Here is a 22,125-nt window from a genome sequence, read left to right as displayed (position 1 = left end):
TAAACTTTGTGAACAATTAATGTAGGCCTAATACTATATAATTTTGGTGTGCAGGGGAGATAGTAGCCAACTTGACAGCTACTGATAATGATGATCCAGATGAAGGAACTAATGCAAAGATAACATACACTATTGAGAAGAATGTCATTGAAGAAGACAGTGGAAAACCAATATTTGAGATTGATCCTGACACTGGTTTCATCAGGACAGCCATTTGCTGCCTTGATCGTGAACGCACTGCTGAGTACTCGATTCAGGTTGTCGCTGTGGATGGTGGAGGACTGAAAGGTAAGGGTCCCTCTCCCGCTAAGGGTCACTCCCCCGGCTTTCACTAACTGCCCTCGTCCATCTTTTTTTTTTTTTCATACCCTACCCTAAGAGTAACAACCCAATGACATTCACTCTCCTTTATCCCTGTCTTCTCCCACCTTTTACCTTCATGTCTTTTAGCAGCATTGTTATAAGTCTTTGGCACTTGTTCCCTCCTAGTAAAAATCTGCTCTTATGTCAGTTCATAAAAATTGAAGCACATAATGTAAAAAGAAATCAGCCTGTGAGTACTGAAGTGTATTTACATATGTAATCATCTAGCATAACTAAACTTTAGAAGCCAATTATTGAAATAGTTTATTGTTCACCATTTCATGCCAGACAGAGTCACAGGCTGTCCAGTAAATAAAATGTGCCAACAGTCAATTTAAATTAACTCTCTTTATATGGAGACATAATCCCCCATAACATGTGGCAGGAGGATGAATAAAAGCAGCTTGTTACAGTTATTTGTATATTTCAATTTATAGTATGAAATCTGACTAAGTGGGAAAGTGCCAGACTATAAATCCAAAGGTCTGGTGTTTGAACCCTGATCAGGCCTAGGGTTTTTTGTCACTTACTTCTTTTTCCACTGCCAGCAATGACTTGTTATTGTCAAAAATGTCAAGTGCCAATGTCCACACTAAACCGTGGGTCTCCCTGTAACTTGATGGACATCCGTTCATAGGCAAGGACATACCACATACAGTAGGATCACGCATAGCAAAGCACTGCTGTTGTCAAATCAACATTTGGCTTTATCACTGCTGTGGATGAACTAATTTGCCATGCTCCACTGCTATCTAAGTGCTGAGGATGTGTTTCAGTGTGGGTCCTGGGTTTTCCCTAAACACTATTTATGTGTTTATGCATCCCTTTCTGCCAACCTCTCACTGCTGCAAATGAGTTACTACCATATCTTGGTTAATAAAAAAGTTTTGAGTATTTATCATGGTCATGAAACAGATGTGTCCCTTCGTATGCTATCATTTGCAAAAAAACATCATTTTGATACCTTGAACCATTTATGAAATATGATGGTTGCTTCTGACCAACTGATTCCCATGGTGCAGGGATCCAAACGGGCACATCACATGCAACCATCTCTCAAATATAAAAAAATCAGTAACTGAAGAATGAAATGAGATATTGTTCTGCTCTCAGCTTTAAATAAAATGTATATATTTTTTAATCACATATTTTTCGTAGCAATTTATGAGCTAAAATCAACCATACACAAAGTTTATGCAATGCATTTTTACCTCTGAAAACTCTTGAAAACTTCATTCTATGTTTAATTAATTTGGTGCAGCATAGTAACTATGAAGAATAATGGAAAGAAATTCAGTCCTTTGTTGAGAAAGATATCAGATTGTTAGAAGTGCAAAAATAAGATGCTTCCTCCAAATACTTTGCTTCAGATTTGTTGATAAGTATTTCATAGCACCTACAAAGTCCACCTTAACACAATTCGGCACACCGTGCATGACTATCTGTCAAGTATAAAAAATCAATAACTCAATAACAAAGTGATGTATTGTTCGACTCTCAGTTTTAAATAAAATTTTGATACCTTATCTACATTTTTTTTTACCTCTGAAAAATCTATACAATCTCATGCTATGTATTACTTAATTGGATGCCGCACAGCATCTGTGATGAATAACAGAAAGAAGTTTAGTCCTTTTTTGAGCAAAGATCTCAGCTGTAATGTGTGCAAAAATAAAATTTTTCGCCAAATAGTTTTCTTAAGTCCACAGCTCATGGTCTCGCATTCACGTTCTCGCTTCCTGAGCACAGGGTCTCAGGTTCGATTCCTGGCAGGGTCAGGGATTTTCACCTGCCTCGAAATGACTGGATGTTTGTGTTGTCCTCATCATTTCATCATCATTCATGAAAGTGGCGAGATTGGACTGAGCAAAGGTTGGGAATTTGTACAGACACTGATAACCACATATTTGAGCACCCCCAAACCAAACATCATCAGTTCTTTTAAAACTGGCTGATAAGTAGTTCATAGCACCCACCAAGTCCACATTGACAGAACTGGGCACACTGTGTATGACCATCTGTCAAATGTGTAAAAAAAACCAATAACTCAAGGACGAAATGATACATTGTTCTACTCTCAATTTTAAATAAAATTTGGATACCTTATCTACATTTTGTCCATTCCAATGTATGAGCTAAAATCAACCGCATGTGAAGTTTTTGCAGTGTGTTTATCCTTCTGCAAAATCTATAGAATACTGTGCTATATATTACTTACTTTGATGCAGCAAAGCAACTATTTATGAATAACAGAAAGAAAATCAGTCCTTTATTGAGTTAAAATGTGCAGAAATCAAATTTTTTCACTAAATAGTTTTCTTAAATTTGGGTGTGAGTATTTGATAAGAAACAGAGCCTGGCTCTCAGCACAGATAGCAGCGTTTGGTGAATGAGGAGCAGGGGTGATGTTTCTAATGAACGTCATTGGAAGTAAGAGAGTTGGTGTGGAATGGAAGCTAAAGTAGACTGAATGCATGATAGGGGGAGGATATGTTGAAGGATGGTTTCCTACCTTGGAATTCAGGACAATTAATGCTTTGAGAGAGGTTCCAGATGGCCCAATTGATATAGCAGACACTCACATCTCTTTAGTCATGTTGTAGAATGTCCTTAACTGGTGACTGCTAGATATGCCCAACACAGATTGTTCATCTGTGTCCACTCATATGCTCTGTTGGTTTGGTGGTGCTCATTAATGAATGAATCAGTGGGTCAATTCATAGGTAGAAAGTTATGCACAGCCCCAGACAAACTGCCTGGATATCCATTAACCACTTCCTGACAGATTCTACAGCATGACTCAAGAGATCTGATGGTATAGTATATATTTTTGGATCCTCTGTCCATCACCACTTTCTCTGAATTCTGGTAGTAGGAGACTCCTCTCTACCTTATTCTCCAGTCTGACCACACTCAACCTAAATCACTCTCCCTTGCACATCCCCTTCTTATCACTCAGACATTTCGTAAAAGTCATACTGACTAAACATGGAAACTGGAAATTTGTTAGCAGCACAGCACTCATTTTAAATAGGCTCCAATCTTATACTATGTATATAACTACAATCCTTAGGCAGTTATTAAAGTATGTAACTGTTAAATAAGCATAGTTGATAAAGAGCACTTGAGCAGTCACTTTTACATTCATTCAATAAACTAGTCATTTTTATTATCCATAAGCACAGAGTTTAGCAGACACATTTAACAAATATAGAAAAAACAGTTGGGAGTTTTGCATCCCGCCTGGAAGGCGGCGCATGGGTCTGCTCCTGTAAACTGAAGTGTAGGCCGAATGTAGGAAGTGAGTAGGAGCAGGCGAGGTAAAAATCTCGGTACTGCGTATAGGTTAAAGTGGTTTTACTATACCACAATAATATTATCTTGAACACATAAACTGTTACCTAACTTTGGCTAAGATGTACTTAGGTGCAAAGCCAGATGTATCAAAGCTAACAAGTTACACAGGCAAAATCTGTAGTGGCTCGCCCTCTATGAAAATGAACAATGTTGCTAGGTTGTCTCCTCGGGAACAAATGAGCAGAATTTGGAGCGGTGCTCATGGATCTGCACAGTGCTGGCTAGAGGGCGCTGTCATCGGTATTGGTGTCGTAGTGCCAACCTAAGAACTTTTACACTTATGCCGTGGCATTGTAGCTTTCGATACCACATCCCACGCCCCTGAAATGGCGCACCGTCATTGAGTAGGGGTCCTAACAGCAGGTGGAGGGATGCCGTGGGGGCGCAACTGAGGGGGCGGACAGCAGAACTGCCAAGGCGTGTGGCCCACGTGCGACCCCAAATTGCTCGTTAGGGGAGAGGAAAATGCCCCGTGGAAAACCTGCCCAGGCCGCGCACCACCACTGGGTATGCTCAGATGAGGAGGCGGAGCAAAAACCTCCATGGGCGACAGCAGAGGCGGCATGACGGTAGCCTCAGCGTCCATCATTTCCGGCACCGCAGTGGAACATGACAGCAACGGCGGCGGCCAGAGGTGGGGCCGTGGCAGTGGTGAGAGGTGCCCCTCCTACGCAGGAGACCGGACCAGCAGTGGCGGCAATTGGAGGAGCGCCCGCGGTGGAGGTGTGAGCGGCAGAGGCACCGTCGGTGGAGTTGTGGACTGAATCGGAGGAAGCCGCGAAGCCTCCAATTCGTCCGGAAAACAACCAGCGGCAGAAAACCGAGGACGGCACAAACGGATCTGGTTCTGGTATTGCTTAATAGTGCCAGAGGGACCAAAAATGACAAATAAGGCGTGACCAAGCTGGCGAAGAATGCGCCCCTGCTCCCAGCACTGCCTGCCAGAGAAAATGCGGTGCCAAGCCAGAACGAGACGAAGCAGTGGGAGCTCACCATGGCAGGTGCAATAGCTGCAGGAGTGACCACTGGACATAGCCATGTAGCAGTTCCACTGGGGAACAGGTGTGGCATGGCTGGGAGCGATATGAAGCAAGGAAAGTCCATTGAGTGTGCTTGTGAAAGTGCATGGTGCAACTTGCTTATCTGCAACTTAAATGTACACACAAAGCATTCAGCCTCACCGTTCGACTGGGCGTGGAATGGGGCTGAGGTCAGATGGCGAATGCCATTAGCAGCACTGAATACTTCAGACTCGGAGTTCACAAATTGGGGGTCATTGTCGGAGACAGTAACTTCAAGAAGGCCTTCAATGCAAAAAATAGACATCAAAACCCGAATAGTACTGGCAGATGTAGTAGAAGATATAGTTACAACAAAAGGAAAGTTGCTGTACACATCAATAACTATCAACCAGTGGGTGTCCCAGAAAGGACCTGCAAAATTAATATGAACACGCTGCCAAGGTGCAGTAGGAGTCAGCCACGCAAAGAAGCGCTGGCAGGGAGCAGATTGTTGCTCCACACAGGAGCGCCAATTAGCAAGCAAATTCTCAATTTGTTTATCAATGCCAACCCAAGTGCAGTGATGACATGATAATTGCTTCATGTGCACTATATCCCAATGACCAGTGTGCAACAATCAGAGGATTTCCCATTGCAACAAATGAGGTACAACCACACAAGACTGTTCTTTGTCAGTTCACAACAAGATAACATCATGGTGTACAGACAAGTGGTGACGTTGTGCAAAGTAACGTTGAACAAGTAGATGACAAATCTGTGTAGCAGATGGAGGCCATTGACTATGAATATACTGCAAAAGAATCTGCAAAGAAACATCGGCGGCTGTCGCAGAAACAATGTGACGAAAATCCACCAGGAAATCATCATCTAATTCCTTATCTTGCGAATCAACAAACATGCAGGACAATTCGGAAGAATCAAACACTTCATCAGGACCGATAGGCAGACAGGACAAAGCATCAGTATTGCCATGCTGGGCCATAGGCCGAAACAAAATTTCGTAATTGTAGTTAGACAAAAACAAAGACCAACATTGCAACTTTTGTGCAGTATGGGCCACAACTGGCTTTGATGGGTGAAACAGCGACATCAAAGGCTTATGGTTGGTGACCAAATAGAACTCGTAACCGTACAAAAAATTGTGATACTTTGTCACTCCATATAAAATAGCTAAAGCTTCTTTCTCGATTTGAGAATAGTTTTGTTGGGCAGAATTGAGCAACTTAAACACAAAAGCGACCAGGCGATTGACAGAATTAATGCAGTGCGACAGAACCGCTCTGATACCGTGAGAAGATGCATCGACAGACAAAACAACTGGTTTAGAGGGGTTGAACAGAGTCAAACAGCAATCACTCAACAAAGCAGATTTGAGCTTGTGGAAAGCAGCATCACATTCCAAAGACCAAACAAAAGGAACATTCTTGCACCAAAGACGATGCGAAGGTGCTGAAATCTGTGCTCCATTTGGGATAAACCAAATATAATATGTAATTTTTCCCAAGACAGACTGAAGTTCTTTCAAGTTCCTGGGTGCTGGCAAGTCTCTCTCTAATCACACAGAGATGTGATAAGGGTTTCGACCCAACACAACTATATTGGCCAGATAATTTGAGCAACCAGGAACAGTGGCACACAACTGCTGCCAGTAAGACTGTAAAATAGCAGGAGTTGAAGCACAACCGAACAGAAGGCGGCAAAACTTGAACAAGCCAAGGTGGGTGTTGATCACAAAATAGCGTTGCGACTGTTCATCGAGTGGAATTTGAAAATATGCGTCCCGCAAGTCAACCATGGAAAAGAATTTTCCCATACCCAGCTTATCAAAAATGTCTTCAGGATGCGGTAAGGGTAAAGTAGCTACCACTGTCTGGGATTTACTGTAGATTTAAAGTCAGCACAAATACGGAGACAACCATCTGGTTTCTTAACACACATGATAGGCAAAGCCCATGGCAAAGCAGAAACAGGTTCAATGATACCACTGTCTTGCAAATGCTTAAGTTCAGCAGCTACAGTGTCGTGCAGTGTGTGCACTCCGGAAAATAGGTATGGCACTGTCTTTGACTACAGCATGCGCTCAAAGGCTGCGGCACAACCATGGCCATCAGGAAAGATTTCAGCAAAATCATCACATAGTGCAGCAACACTGTCTGCATGGTCACTAACATTGGTGCAAAGTACATTGCCATGAATTGTGAGGTCAAAAAGTTCAAATGTGCCCATGCCAAAAATGTTCGGAGCGTCACTAGAGCTGAGCACATGAAAAGACACAGTTTTTGTCGCTTGCAAACTACACACACCGATCACCAAGATTCCTCATCCACAAATGTTCAAAGTCACAAAAAGTTTCCTCGCATCACACTGAATGCGAGAGGAAGTGGTTGGCAAAACTTTATTCCACAATGAGCTGTAGAAGCAGAAGGCTTTGAATAAATGGCATTAACGTCCATAGGCTGATGTGAATCATGACCACGGCGGTTTCCGTTGTGGTGACGCCCATGTGAGTTACGCGAATGGGAGACAAGTTGTGAATTAGAGTTTCTCTTACTACATACAGCTTGCACATGTCCTTTCTTATTACACAAATAACACTGTGCTTGATGGGATGGGCAACTGTCCCATGGGTGGGCACGAAAGCAGTTCGGACATGATTTCAGTTTCCTAGTGGGTGCCTGGTTTGAAACATGTTTACTTGCATGTGAATAGTGTGGTGTGGCTCGCTGTGCCCAGGCAGGGCGGAAGGGCACGTGTCATGCTGCACTAACAGCACACACACCCGGAGTAACGTCAAACACGGAAGTAGCCATGTCTAATGTATCTTGTCTGTCTAGCAAGTCCACTACTTCCTGCAAAGACAGGGTTTTAAATTTTAGGATTTGTTCATGGATGCAGTGATCCCCCACATTTTGTGCAATAGCGTCTCTAATCATTATATCCGCAAGTCAGTGTCCGCATGAGCAATTAAAGTCACAATCAGATGTTAGTCCCTGAAGGTCCACTAACCAAGGTTTTTTGGACTGAGTAGGGACACACCGAAGGCGAAAGAATTTGTAGTGTGCAGCTACCACATTTACACTGTCACTGAAGTGGGAGTTCAAAGCATCAATCACTTTGTCGTAAGTTTTAGTTTCTGGCCAGGTGGTGGGAAACAATTTTACATGCACATAGGATAACACAACACCCGCGTTGGCAATGAGAAAAGCAAGCCACACTGTACCTGGAATGTTGTATGCTGTGAAGTGTGCCTCGAGCTGGGCGATGTGTTCTGGTCAGCGTTCAATTTCTGGACTGAAGGCACGAAATGGCAGTGTCGGAGGTGTCGTTGGTGGTGCTACAGGCAGAGATGTCAGAGGCACTGAAGCCTTATGTATCAAAGCTAACAAGTTACAGAGGGAAAATCTGTAGTGGCTCGCGCACTGTGAAAATGAACAACATTGCTGGGTCGTTTCCTCGGGATCAAATGGGCAGAATCTGGAGCGATGCTCATAGAGCTACACAGTCCTGGCTAGAGGGCACTGTCGTTGGTGTTGGTGCCATAGTGCCAACCTAAGAACTTTTACCTATGCCGTGGCATCGTAGCTATCGATACCACAGGGAGCATTATAAAAACCAAACATATATACTGTGATGCAAATTTCATAAATATCTCCGATAAGAGCCACGGTAAAATAATGAAATGACATGTAATCATTGACCACCAATTTCACTATTTTCTACCTTACATTGGTACCAAGTGCTGTACCTACTAAACAAGCAAATGCAGTTGCACTAGAATGGTTTAAATAATAACTGCATTGTGGTTTACACAACCACAATAAAAGATGTTAAAGTAGGCTTTATTTTCTTGTGGCTTTGTTTTCTGTTACAGAGGTCATTAACAAACTGAAGCAAGACATTAAACAAGGAATTAATAATCCCTATAAATTTTAAAGAAAATTAAATAAGCATCAAACTATTCAGCCCCCCCCCCCCCCTCTCCCCTCACCCTCACCCCTAAATTAACTGATTATCTGGATGCAAGGACTGAAGATTCTTTTAGTCATATAACAAGTGGTAATGCTTATTGTGAATGAATTAAATGTGCTGAAATGATTGAGTGAGTCACTTTCTGCAGCAGCTTCATTCCCCCAGAGATGCTGCCCCAATGATAATTTGGGAATATGGAGCAAATCAACAGACCTATAATAACAAAATTAATTTAACATAATTTAGCTTATGTCTCATGTGGAACTAAAATTTTATTAACTTTGAGTCTAGTGGTCTAAAACATCTTGCTGGGACAATTGGATAAATGTTTTATCCCTAGAACCATCAGTTTTATCTGTAGAAATCAAATAGTGTGAAGCATATTATACAACAAAGCAACCACTTGTTTTTGTAATACCCCATGCTTATCAGAATCAAATGAATTCACCTGCACAATAATGTTAAGTGATATTAAGTTTTCATATAATATTGACAAATATCACATTTCAATTTCAGTATGATTGTCACTGTCAATGTAGCCGCCAGTAATTAATATGATATTTTCCAACAGGCACAGGTACAGTTTCCATCTTGGTGAAAGATGTCAATGACATGCCACCAGAGTTTACAAAGGCAGAATGGATTACTGAAGTTGATGAAACAGATGGATTAACTGTGCCAGAAGACACAATTCTAACTGTTACTGTTCATGATCAGGATGAAGTAAGCTCTTTGCAATACAAGGTATTAATCACTACATGTGTTCTCTGTCATACTATTCATAACATACAGATATAGACACCAGACATTAAAGTCATGGTAGTGAATCATTTCTCAGGTTGTTGAGAATAGTGGCTATGGCTCTGATAAATTTGTACTGATTCCAAATTTTGATGGGAGCGCAGCACTGAAAGCCATTAAGCCATTAGACTATGAAGAAGGGAAACATAATAATTATTTTAGGTTCAAAATACAAGTTACTGACAAGGTATGTATTTAAACTGTACATGAAGAAATTTATTATTTCCCTTTTCCTCTCTTGAGTTTTGTAGCTTAGTATAAGGTACATAACTTTGGTATTACATAACAAGTTTGTTCTTTCTATAAGCACCTTGTTTTTTTTTTTTAAGGACACAAATAATGACACTGATGAGTATCATACCAGATATTCGTGGGTTGTGATAAAATTACGAGATATAAATGACAATCAACCAATTTTTGAGAACAGTATATGCGAAGTTTCTGTTGAAGAGAACACAGAAGTTAATACATCTTTAGTTACATTTAGGGCAACAGATGCAGATAAAGGTGGGAAAAGTAAAGTTAGTTACCAGATTCAGCGCTCCTCTGATACCAGGAAACATTTCCGGATAGACCAACATGGGACAGTCTATCTACAACGTAACCTTGATAGAGAAACAGTGCCTAGACATGAGGTAAAATATTAACTATAATTTTCCTACATATTTTTGTTATGCCTTGTGAACCTAAATAAAACTGCACTTTAACTGTACAGGTACAAATTTTGGCAGTTGATGATGGATTTCCACCAAAAACTTCAACAGCAACTTTGATTCTACTAGTTAAAGATATAAATGATAATGCCCCCGTATTCCAGCACAATTATCAGCCTGTCGTACAAGAAAATGCTTCTCCAGGAATCATTTTAGAAATTTTTGCAAGTGATGAAGATGACAGTCATATTGGAAATGGGCCACCTTTCACTTTTCAAATGGCAGATGATGCAGATGATGCTATAAAATCCTCATTTCTCATTGAAAATATTCACAGTAAGTTAACACAGTTTTTTTCTTTTTACAAATGTATTCCAACTAAAAATTTAGTTCATTCATAAGTAGGTTAATAATATTACAAAATCTGGATATTTTTAGCAGTTCTAAGATGAGCAAAAGAAATAAAACAAAATGAATGCATGTGGTATTCGAAAATATTTTACTAACACTCTCATCAAATATGACAAGTTCAGTAGATAAGTAGAACATTGAAACATGCATACTTAAGATTAGAAAATTATGAACATCGCTTTAAGACTGCAAAGAAACAAAGAGAATCTCTTTGGATACCTCTTAATCATATAGAAATGCTGAAATGCTATTTTGTTATTGTTTATTTTAAGATGTAGGTCCCTTAATTTGCCTGTTAAAGTTGACAACAGTGAAGTTGATAAGAACTTATTAAAATCCAGTGCAAAGAATTGCGTAATATTTAGTGTGGGACATGAAATGTGATGAAACATGAAAATAATCATAAGAAGAATGAGAAAATGTATGTGCAAAATAAGCAATTCGGATATACAGAGCGAGAATGAAAAACTGTCTGCAGTAAAAAGGCATCCCCATCAAAAGTATTTGATACTGAACTTGACAAATAAACTGATTCATTCAGCATGCTGAAAAATATTCATAGTACAACAAGAGAACTTGTTAAAAACATATCCAGATTGAGTCAATTTGTGTATCTTTTGTGTAATTTGTACAACTATTGGTACCACCTTCATATAAAATGCACAAAGATGGAAATAAGTATTCAACTGACATGAATTATTTTTCATTATGCTTCCACATGTCTTCTATTTTAGAATAGTTTGTTCTCATAGCATCTTTCTTTTCTTTTTATACATTCCTGTACATTGTTGTATCACCAGTATATTCAATGAAAGTTTAACTGCATGCAATATCCATCGAATTCTGTGCCAGGTTTATAGTAGCTTTTTTTTTTTTTTTTTTTTTTTTTTTTTTTTTTTTTTTTTTTTTTTTTTTTTTTCAGGTGGTGCTAATGGAAATGGCTCAGCTGTTGTGTCATCTCTGCTGTCATTTGATAGAGAATCACAAAAGAAATATCTAATTCCTATAGTCATTAAGGACTCTGGTAATCCTGTAATGTCTGGAACATCGACTCTCACTATCACAGTTGGTGATGAGAATGATAATTCTATGGCTCCTGGAAACAAAGAGATAGTTGTTTATAATTATATGGTAAGCTTCCTCTTATTTTATTTTATTTTTTTATTAGTTCTTTAGCTCATAGCATGAAGTATGAAGTAAATTTGTATTGATGTGTTAATAAACACCTTTTTTTATTAATTATCTGAATAACACATATAAAGCTACAATATGATGCTAAGAAACACATACACACACACTGACAGCTTCACATGAACAGCTACATTATCCTGGTGTGGCAGCTCAGATTTGGAGTTGTGCTGAATGGAGTAGATACAAGTGAAGAGAGAAGAGAAGGAAGGAGTGGAGGTGTGAGGGAGGAGGGGACCAGGGAGGGGGGGGGGGGGGGAGGTGACCATTTTGAGGGAGAAGCAGAAATTATGAGTAGAATAAAAACAGTAGATGGAGTAAAAGTAACCTCATATCGTATATTTTAAGTGTTGTGTAGCAAAAAGGCACATTAACAAGACTAAACTGCAGCTAAGTTAGATTAAGGTTAGTTTATTCCCTCCAAGAATTGACACTGTCTCAAGCTCCTAGCTGAGTAAGTCACCATGTGAATGACAGTATGAAACAGAGAAAGAGGAAGACCACAGAAAGACAGTCTAAAAAAATATAAAAAAAACACACACTGTACATGCATCCACTACCCTCCACCCACATACTTTCCTCTTGTTCTTGTCTCTCTCTGTCCCTCTCTTAACCATAACTCCTATTTCATCATGTAACTCATGCAGCTTTCCCTGTCCATACCAGGGTGAGCTCAGAAATGTCACATTATTATGCCATTCCCTTTATGCCTCACCCTTCTTAGCCGAGATCCTCACTTCACTCCATTCATCCATTCCACTTCCCTCCTTGTTTTAATTTCATCTCCTTCACAGGCACAACCCCTTACTCTAGATGGGCCTCAGTGCTGGGATGGAAACAAAGCTACAGTTCAATCTTATTTAAGTGCCTGTTTGTCACTAGACATCTTATGTGTATGGTGACTGGGTACCTTTACTCTTTAAAATTAAAAATCCTGTTTATCTGCACAAACATTTGAGCTTTGTCTTATTATTTATTTAGCACAAAGTGGAAAATCAACAGCCTGAGGGGTGTTTCTTCCCCCTGGTGGTAGCCGGGCAGTGGCGGCACTGGTGGGGAGAGTGAAAGGATTTTGAATAGTATGCATGACAGAAAATGACCTTCACCTAAGTTTTTTTGTGAATGAATCACAGTTCCACCTAAGTGGATACATTACTTCATATAATAATCATTGTTGGAGTTCTGAAAAGCCAAATGTAACACATGAGGCACCCCTGCATGATCAAAAAATAGGCTTTTAGTGTACTTTCAGTGGAGAAAACAATAGGCCCTATTCTCTTTCAGGAAACAATTAACAGTGAGAGATATATGGAAAATATATTGTGGCCTTTTTTTTGGGCAATTAACTGAGAGAGAAAGTGTTTTGGTGACCTTTCAGCAGGACTCTGCAATGGCACATACAGACAGCTTCTAATTACAGAAAATTCATGATGTATTTCAAGATAGAGTTTAATATGTGACCCCTTGTCCCCCCCACCCACCCCCCCAATTTAAGCCCCTGAAATTTTTATATGTGTGGGGATATTAAAAGAGAAAGTGTACAAATGAAATCCATCCACTTTAGATGAACTTAAAACTAACATCAGTCAAGAAATTGCTGCCATTTCTCAGAGTGAAGTACAGAGTGTAATGAGCAATTTGCTAAGTAAGTGCTTAAACAATGAAGGGAAGCAATTCCAGCATCTCCTTGCTTAATATACAAGGTGATTATAATTAAACTTTCAAAGCACCATAGAAATAACACCACTTGTCAGAATGACGTCAAATTGCAACAGAATATTATCAGAGACGGCAGAAAACATATGGCAGAAGAAAAAACATAGTGTGAAAACTGACAAATAGATGGTTCTGTATGTTTCAGAATATGTAACTGAAAACACCTGTCATGTGCATAACCCATTGAAGTGGGTATAAACAAGCCAGGTTCAAGGCTTTTCCTCATTTGCTGTCAGCAACATTTGCCATGACTGTCTCAATGTAGGATTGCACTCTGCTTGTAAAGTGGTATTACAAGAAAGATGACTGTGCATGCATTGCTCTGCAGAAATTCCAGATACTGAAGGGTTTGAGAAAAAGGCAGTGGTCTGATGTCTGCCATGGGTCTGGACTAAATGATTCTGAAATTCAAAACGTCTGGTTCTTTTTGTGTGCAACCTGGTAGAGAAGGAATTGAATTAGTTTGATGTCAGTGGAAGCAGTGGCCATAGCAATGCAGGATGAGATGAGTGATGGTGTGCAACCATGTAATGCTCGGAGAATTGCCTGGATATTGGACATACCCATGAGCATGGTGCATAAAATCCTATGAAACATCCTTCTTTGTATCCATTCAAAATTACTCATGTGCACAAGTTGCTTCCTGTTGAACTGCCAGCAAGAGAGACCTTTGCTTTAGAATTTCTTGCTTGCATTAAAGTGGACAATGATTGGCCATGGAAGATTTTGTGAACAGACAAAGCCCACTTCCATCTGACAGGATATGTCAATAGACAGAATTGTTAGCAATGGAAAATCCACAGGTAAATCACCCAGCACCACTTCAGCCTGGAAAGGCCACTTTGTGATGTGGGTTTATAGCATCATTTATCATAGGGCCATATTTTTACAAAGAGACAGGTGTTTCTGGTCCTGTTACCTGTACCATCACTGGTAAGTGCTATGAGTGTCTTTTTCACAACCATGTCATTCCAGGTCTCGAATGATGTTGATGTGTGGATGGGATCATTTTTATGCAATATGGTGCACATCCGTACATTGCAAATTCAGTTAAGCAGCTGCTGAAGTGCAATTTCAGAAATACTAAAATTATCAGCCGCCGTTTCCCTAAAGCCTGGCCGTCCTGATCACCTAATCTTAATCTGTGTGACATCTGGCTGTGGAGCTATCTGAAAGATGCTGTGTTTAATGTTCTTATTGCAAACATAACTGCATTGAAGGCAAGTATTGCGCAAAACATTCTGAATGTGACCCCAGAAACACTTCGATCAGTTGTGAGGCATGCTGTTTCTTGATTTCAACTTGCTGCAGAAAATGTGGACAGCATATTAAACATGTTTTGCACCATTCACATTGAAATTAATAACTCAATTTGATTTTTATTGATGTTTTTTATGCAGCTTTTGGCCTCAGGACAATTTAAACTGATTTTTCCCATCTGATGTGATATGACCTTGCCATGGTGGATGTTCTTATGTAACTAATAGTATCACACCTGTACACCCGTGCGTAGTGACCTTGCCATGGTGGATGTTCTTATGTAACTAATAGTGTCACACCTGTACACCTGTGTATAGTGAGTAGCACAGTTTGTTTAGCATCAAACTTACATCTTAGGCATTGTTGTATGATTCATTTACCATTTGTAGTCAACCACTATTAAATTATAATGCTTACAGCACCATTTATTGCTACATTTTGTAACTATTTATTTTTCTTCTGCCATACATTTTCCCCCTTCTCCAATAATATTCCATTGAAATTTGATGTCATTCTGACCAGTGGTGTTATTTCTACAGCAGTTTGAAAGTTTAACTCTAATTATAATCATAATGTACATTCATAATTTAATGTGTTTATGTTATGTATGTTAGAAATAATAATAATAAATTGCCTTTAGGAGGCATATAGAAAAATATTAAAGTAGATAATAATGCTTCCAATTTACAGGACTGGAGAGAATTGGTTTAGTGTGTTTAAATAGGAGGAACAGCCAAATCACTAATAAAGCAAGTTAAGAGAGACCCATCTTGTACAAGAAGTAAGAGATCCAAAGCAGAGGGAAAATACATTGTAGTGACTAAAAGCTAAAAGACAGCATTTTAGCAAGTGATGTTGTAACAGGCTTACGGGGATACCCAAAATCAGTGTTGGAGGGAGCCTAAATGATTACCAACTAGTTAGGATGGGGAACACAAGGTTAGGTTCAATTGCAATCAGTTGTGATCAAGTAGATGTAGTGGATCATTAGACAACATTATTTAGAAGACAAATAACATGCCCCAGTCATCTTCAGTTTAGTTGCTACTTTCTCTGGTAAGGCCAAGAGAGACATACACCATCAAGTTGTTGTTGCCCCTGCCAGAAACAGACTGATTCTTTTCCAAAGCATCACTGTCCACACCTGCAGCACCCTCTTACCAACTTGCGAGCACTGCCTAACTGGAGGCACAACTCATCAGATGATTTAAAATCAGTGGGCTTGCTGAATAATGCCACATCCTCCCTGCTGCAAAACTCTTTGTGTTCAAACAAAAATGATAACAATTTGTCATTAAAATAGGTCTTAGCTTGGGACAGATAGATTCTGAACTTCAGGATTCCTGACCAAGATGGTCAACATGGTAAAAGTTAACAGCTGTACAGCAGTGGACTCACCAGTTCCTGTCAGAACACCGAAGTCAAGCAGCATTGAGTGTGGCCAGTATTTGGATGGGTGACCATATAGGTGCACCATGCATTGCTGACAATCCTCTATTTGCCTTTAAGGTATGGGAGACAGGAGGGTGTAACATAATGTACCTGATCACCGGTGGACGTCAAGCTTGGCAGACTGTTTGATGCTATTCGAGAGGACCAGGCTATGTGCCAGTGCTTTGTTTTACCCTCTCCCTTCTCTCATTATCATTATCATCCAATACCTACATGACTCCATACCACACACACATTACAGTTACACTTAAACAACACATATTGCTCACAGTTCCTGAAGGAAAAGTGCCTGTGAATGCAAAGGATAGAAAACATGTTTCTAATTCAGGAGGTGTAGCCTGCCTCTTGGAGTCTTCCAGCCAGTCATACCAAACAACTTTAATTTTACCAGCATAACAAATTTCATGACCTCCACATGTCACCTAAACTGGAGCAGCAACTTTTCCACAACTCTGTCAGTAGGTGTACTAGCAACACCAGAATTGGGAATCCAAAATGTATCCCCTGGAGGTTAACCATCTCCCAACATCGTACCTTCTCTGCTTAAGAGCACAAGAGGATCTCAAATTGGCCATGGCTCCTCTCGAGTTCTCCTAGATTTACATCACACTGGTGCAGGAAGAAATCAGTAATATTCCACAAGTTGGCCTTTGGACATAAGAGCAACAGGAGCTTACTTTTGGACCTCATGGACCAGGGTAATAAAGGCTATGGAAATCCACTGCAAGGACTAATCCCAGAGAGAATAAACATGATGGTGGCAACCTATAAATGCCAGTCTTAAGGTGTGACTAACCCAGACCATGAAAGATGGATTGGGAAAATATGGCGTAGTGATTATATGTGCTTTACCCATCCCAAACTGGAAACTGAGCAACATGTTGGATTTAAATGCCTTAGCAATGTCAGAAACCAGATACTGTGGAGGACCAGAAGTACTAAATATGGACTGCAAGCAATAAATAGTACCACTCACCATGGCCTCCCATGTCAGGGCTAATCAACAGAAATGCATCATCACAAACCTGTGTAAATTGGTTACCATGTATGGAAACCAAGAAGAGCCCACAAAATCAACGTAAATCTTCTCCCTTGTGAAATCCACTACATTAGATGCCAGTAAACCATGACAAGTATTCATCACTGGCCTACTTATCCCATGAAGTGTACATGCTTAGATCAACATTCTGATGTCTTTGACCCTCCCCTTCCAGAGAAAATATTCTCCTGAACTTCATCCTACCCGTAAACACTCCCAGATTACTGCCAACAGGGCACTCATGATAACATTTAAATGGGAGCCAAATTTAGGTATCAAATTGTGGGGCATCATAATTCTGCAGTCTCGGTACCCATGAGTAGTCCAACACAACACATTATTAATATATCTAAAAACAAAGATGATGTGACTTACCAAACAAAAGCGCTGGCAGGTCGATAGACACACAAACATACACACAGAATTCAAGCTTTCGCAACCAACAGTTGCTTCTTCAGGAAAGAGGGAAGGAGAGGGAAAGACGAAAGGATGTGGGTTTTAAGGGAGAGGGTAAGGAGTCATTCCAATCCCGGGAGCGGAAAGACTTACCTTAGGAGGGGAAAAGGACAGGTATACACTCGCACACACACACATATCCATCTGCACATACACAGACACAAGCAGACATTTTCAGCTTTTGTCAATGTATGTGCGGATGGATATGTGTGTGTGCGTGCGAGCGTATACCTGTCCTTTTTTCCCCCTATGGCAAGTCTTTCCATTCCCGGGATTGGAATGACTCCTTACCCTCTCCCTTAAAACCCACATCCTTTCGTCTTTCCCTCTCCTTCCCTCTTTCCTGAAGAAGCAACCATTGGTTGCGAAAGCTTTAATTTTGTGTGTATGTTTGTGTTTATTTGTGTGTCTATCGACCTGCCAGTGCTTTTGTTTGGTAAGTCACATCATCTTTGTTTTTAGATATATTTTTCCCATGTGGAATGTTTCCCTCTATTATATACAACACATTATTCTTTTTTTATACCAAACCATATAATCACCCACCTCAACTTAATCAGACTAAGCTTAGAATATGCATATTTACATATCATCAAACACTTAAATAAGAGGGGCAAGTCTGCCAATATAAGGTGGATTCAGTCAACCAGGAGTTCTGAACAATCTTCACTAACATGGGGCTGTTCCTCTCCACCACAAAGGTGCATGTCAAGGTGTCCACCACAATATTCTCTAATAGCATGATAAGCTGAACCTTAAATTGGAAAGTCAAGTTACTATTGGCTCTTGTAGCAATATGCTCAGTATGCCTTGGTCTCCCAAGTACCAAACTAATGATCTGATTGTCAGTTTCAGGATGGAAAGGACAGTCTTCTAAAAACATCTAGAACTTTACCCACTGAAGAGACCCCAAACACCTCCTACTCATGAAAAGAATACTTGCTCTCTAAGTCAGATAAGGTTTGTGATGCACACAAGACACCTAACTATGTGCTATTCCTGCAACAATAGCCCAGCAACACCAGACATAGATATTTCAGTCTCCAGTACATTCTCTTTGGAGAAACCTGAAACTGCGAGGACTGTTACACTGGGAAAGGCATTTTTAAACCCTGAAATGCTGAAGGATTCACTTCATTGGAATTTTTTCCCTTGTCCCTTATTTCATTCATGGGGCTTGCCAGCTTGTCAAAATTTGCTATAAAATTGGTAAAAAAATATTATTCCAATAAATCAGGCTATATCCTTAGTATTTCTAGGTAAATCAGAAGCATAAATACCTTGAGTACATTATTAGTCAATGCTAACACCATCAGGTGACACAAGATGCCCTAAAAATGATCTAGTCCAAGGTCAGTATGCTGAATAAAATCAGCCTCGAAGATACCTGGTAATCCATTTGTCACCCTAAACATAAACTTCCAAGTGAAATCGTCAATCCACAATTTAAAATATAATTAATGTAATAACTGTATCTGGGGTCATTGGCAACTTTTCAAAAATCTTGAGAACAGGACCAAATGCAGGGAATTTACAATAACATGACTGGCAAAGTAGATGTGGGGAACCTCCTCATTCCTTACCTTACCAGGTCTCCTGATTTTCAACGTTCTTCTGTAGGACCACATTGCAAATGTTTCACTTCTCTTCTGTTCCAGTTTTCCCACTGTCCATGATTCACTACCATACAATGCTGTGCTCCAAACGTACATTCTCAGAGATTTCTTCATTGAATTCAGGCCAATGTTTGTTACTAATATAGAACTCTAGTTCTGAGTGTTGATCGAATCTTAAAAAAGCTCAGGTTTCAAAGCTTTCTTACCAATATCTGTACTCCTGTCTTCCAAATAATGTGGGAGAAGATATTGTAGTGCAGATGCAATTTCATTTGCACCTCTCCTAGCTTCTCTTTCACACCAAGTATGTCGAAAAATTTCACCAGCATCTTGCTTTGGTTTGTGTATCACCACAGTCAGGTTATAGAACCATACCTGTTGTGTGTAAAAGACTTTTTCCATAGGGAGGTTCCACAGGGGTTCATTTTGTTGTATGTCAAAGACAGTTCGTATAGTATCTTCAGAGTACTTATTCACGATGCTGTGGAACTTCTTTGCACAGGCTTCACCCAAGCACAGGTTAGTTTTACACACTTCCTGGCATTCTTCAGTTTTCTGCAACCTTTATTTTAAGTTGGAGCTCCTTACATATTGAACAGATCTCTCTGTGAAGGTTGTCACACCAGAGATTAGAATTCTTATAAAACACCATCTTAAATTTTGACACGCAACAGCTTGTCTTTATTCTTTGCAAAAATTTTCCAACATTTCATTTACTTTTAATGTTGGGGGCAAATGTGACCTACTCATTTTCTCTCTGTTGAAATGACTTTGAGTCATGACTATGTCATCCTGAGTTCCTCTTCAGCCACCTCTTCATTCCTGTAGTGCACTCCCATGTTCTCAATGGTGCTAAGCAATCCAGGCTAAGTGACCCCACAATACACTTGCTGTTTTCTGAAATGTAGCAGCACAAACTGGTACTTTGAATCCATCTCAAAGGTTTATCTTATACTTGATACACACTTATTTAGAAGCCTTAACTTCAGTTGGATCTCCAACGTATCTGGCTGGTGCATGTATGACAGCAGGAGCATATTACTCACTCTTATCTCCTGAATAATATAATAAATTACTGAAATATGATAAATCAGGATAAGAGAATTTGACTGTACAGCAGTCTTTTCCTCCATGACTGCTTGCCTCTCTCCTTTCAGAATGCTGGCAGTCAATACCAGGCACAGCATTTTGCTTTGAATATTGAGACGACTTTGTTTTGGAGATATTTGAATACTGCTTTTCTCATCTTTTACAGTCACCACTTGTTTCACTCACAGGAATATTATATTCACCATCACTTTCCATAGTCACTGTTTAACACAAGTCTAGTCTTCTACACTTAATTTCCACAAAATGGTGGAAACTGGTAACCAACTCACATAACAGCTATCATCAACAAACATAGTTTAATACTGTCCATGCAAACTAAATAGACATCCTTCATGGTGGCTAATGGTAGATTCCATTAGCTACAGCACCAAATGTCAGCTTAGATTGCACCAAGAAAAACATTTATACCAGGAATGCCATAACACAGAAAAATCCTTGCTCTGACATCTATCACATCACACATTAAACAAATTATGAGAAAACCCAACAATATCTCTAACACCTTTGGCAAATTAAGTAGCATAAAGTGATTTTTTAAAAGACTCCTACATTCACGTGACATGGATTTTGCAAAAACAGGCTGTGTGCTCTGTTGTACAAGGATGAAATAAAGCAGATTTTGATAAAGCTGAGTGCTTAGGCTTGTAAAGGAAGCCGAATAGTATGTGTTAAGAAAAAAACCTAATTTCCAAAAAAAAGGGGGGGGGGCATTCAAATGTGATGTTAAATATCATGCTGTTCTCAATTCTGCTACTTCTCATTATTTTTATCTTTCTTTAATTTACTCTCAATTCATATTTTGTACTCATTAGACTATTCATTCCATCCAACAGATCCTGTAATTCTTCTTCAGTGTGACAGAATAGCAATGTCATCAGCAAATATTACCACTGATATCCTTTCAACCTGAATTTTAATTCCTTTCTTTTATTTCCATCATTGCTTCTTTGCTGTACAGATTTAACAGTAGGTGTGAAAGACTAGAGCTTTGCCTTACACCCTTTTTCATCCAAGTACTTCATTCTTGGTCTTCCATTCTTATTGTTCCCTCTTGGTTCTTGTACATATTGTATATTAACATCTTTCCATGTAGTTTATACCTACTTTTATCAGAATTTTGAACATCTTGCACCATTTTACATTTTTAAGCACTTTTTCCAGGTCAATAGATCCTATGAATGTGCCTTGATTTTTCTTCAGTTTTTCTTCCATTATCAACCACAAAGTCAGAATTGCCTCTTGTATGTATACCTTTCTTAAAGACAAACTGATAGTCACCTAACCAAAAACAGTTTTGTTTTGCATTTTTTCAGCAACTTGGGTGAGTTGTTAAACTGACTGTGCAATAATTTTCACAGTTGTTGACTCTTGCTGTCTTTGGGATTGTGTGAATGATGTTTTTCAGAGAGTCTTATGGTGTATCACCAGACTTGTACACACTGCACACCAACATTAATAGTCATTTTATTGCCACTTCTCCCAAATATTTTAGAAATTCTGATGGAATATTATCTATCCCTCCTGCCTTATTTGATATTAAGTTGAGGGGGTATAGATGCTACGTACAGTAATCTTGAACTCAACATTAAGTATTCGCTTGTTTATAATGAATTTACTTTATTTTGATCACTCCGGAACAAACACATCCGCTCAAATACAGAGTTCAGAACACACTGAGATCACCAGTTTTCAAAGAAGTTTGTTCTCAAAAA

At 39.5% G+C, this 22,125-nt stretch overlaps 1 protein-coding gene across 1 annotated transcript in view; it reads left to right on the top strand.

Moving 5' to 3' along the window:
* Window positions 1–22,125, top strand: part of LOC126278935 (putative neural-cadherin 2) — a 153,430-nt gene that overhangs the window by 87,053 nt on the left and 44,252 nt on the right. The window contains exons 6-11 of the mRNA XM_049979213.1: window positions 55–288; window positions 9,283–9,455; window positions 9,550–9,699; window positions 9,842–10,033; window positions 10,228–10,501; window positions 11,499–11,707. Coding sequence (XP_049835170.1) covers window positions 55–288; window positions 9,283–9,455; window positions 9,550–9,699; window positions 9,842–10,033; window positions 10,228–10,501; window positions 11,499–11,707 — 1,232 coding nt within the window. The remainder of the gene's footprint in view (window positions 1–54; window positions 289–9,282; window positions 9,456–9,549; window positions 9,700–9,841; window positions 10,034–10,227; window positions 10,502–11,498; window positions 11,708–22,125) is intronic.

This window comes from Schistocerca gregaria, chromosome 6, assembly GCF_023897955.1.
Source record: "Schistocerca gregaria isolate iqSchGreg1 chromosome 6, iqSchGreg1.2, whole genome shotgun sequence".
Classification (NCBI taxonomy): Eukaryota; Metazoa; Arthropoda; class Insecta; order Orthoptera; family Acrididae; genus Schistocerca; species Schistocerca gregaria.
The sequence above is the reverse complement of the archived record's forward strand: the minus strand, read 5'-3'. Positions and strand labels throughout refer to the sequence as shown.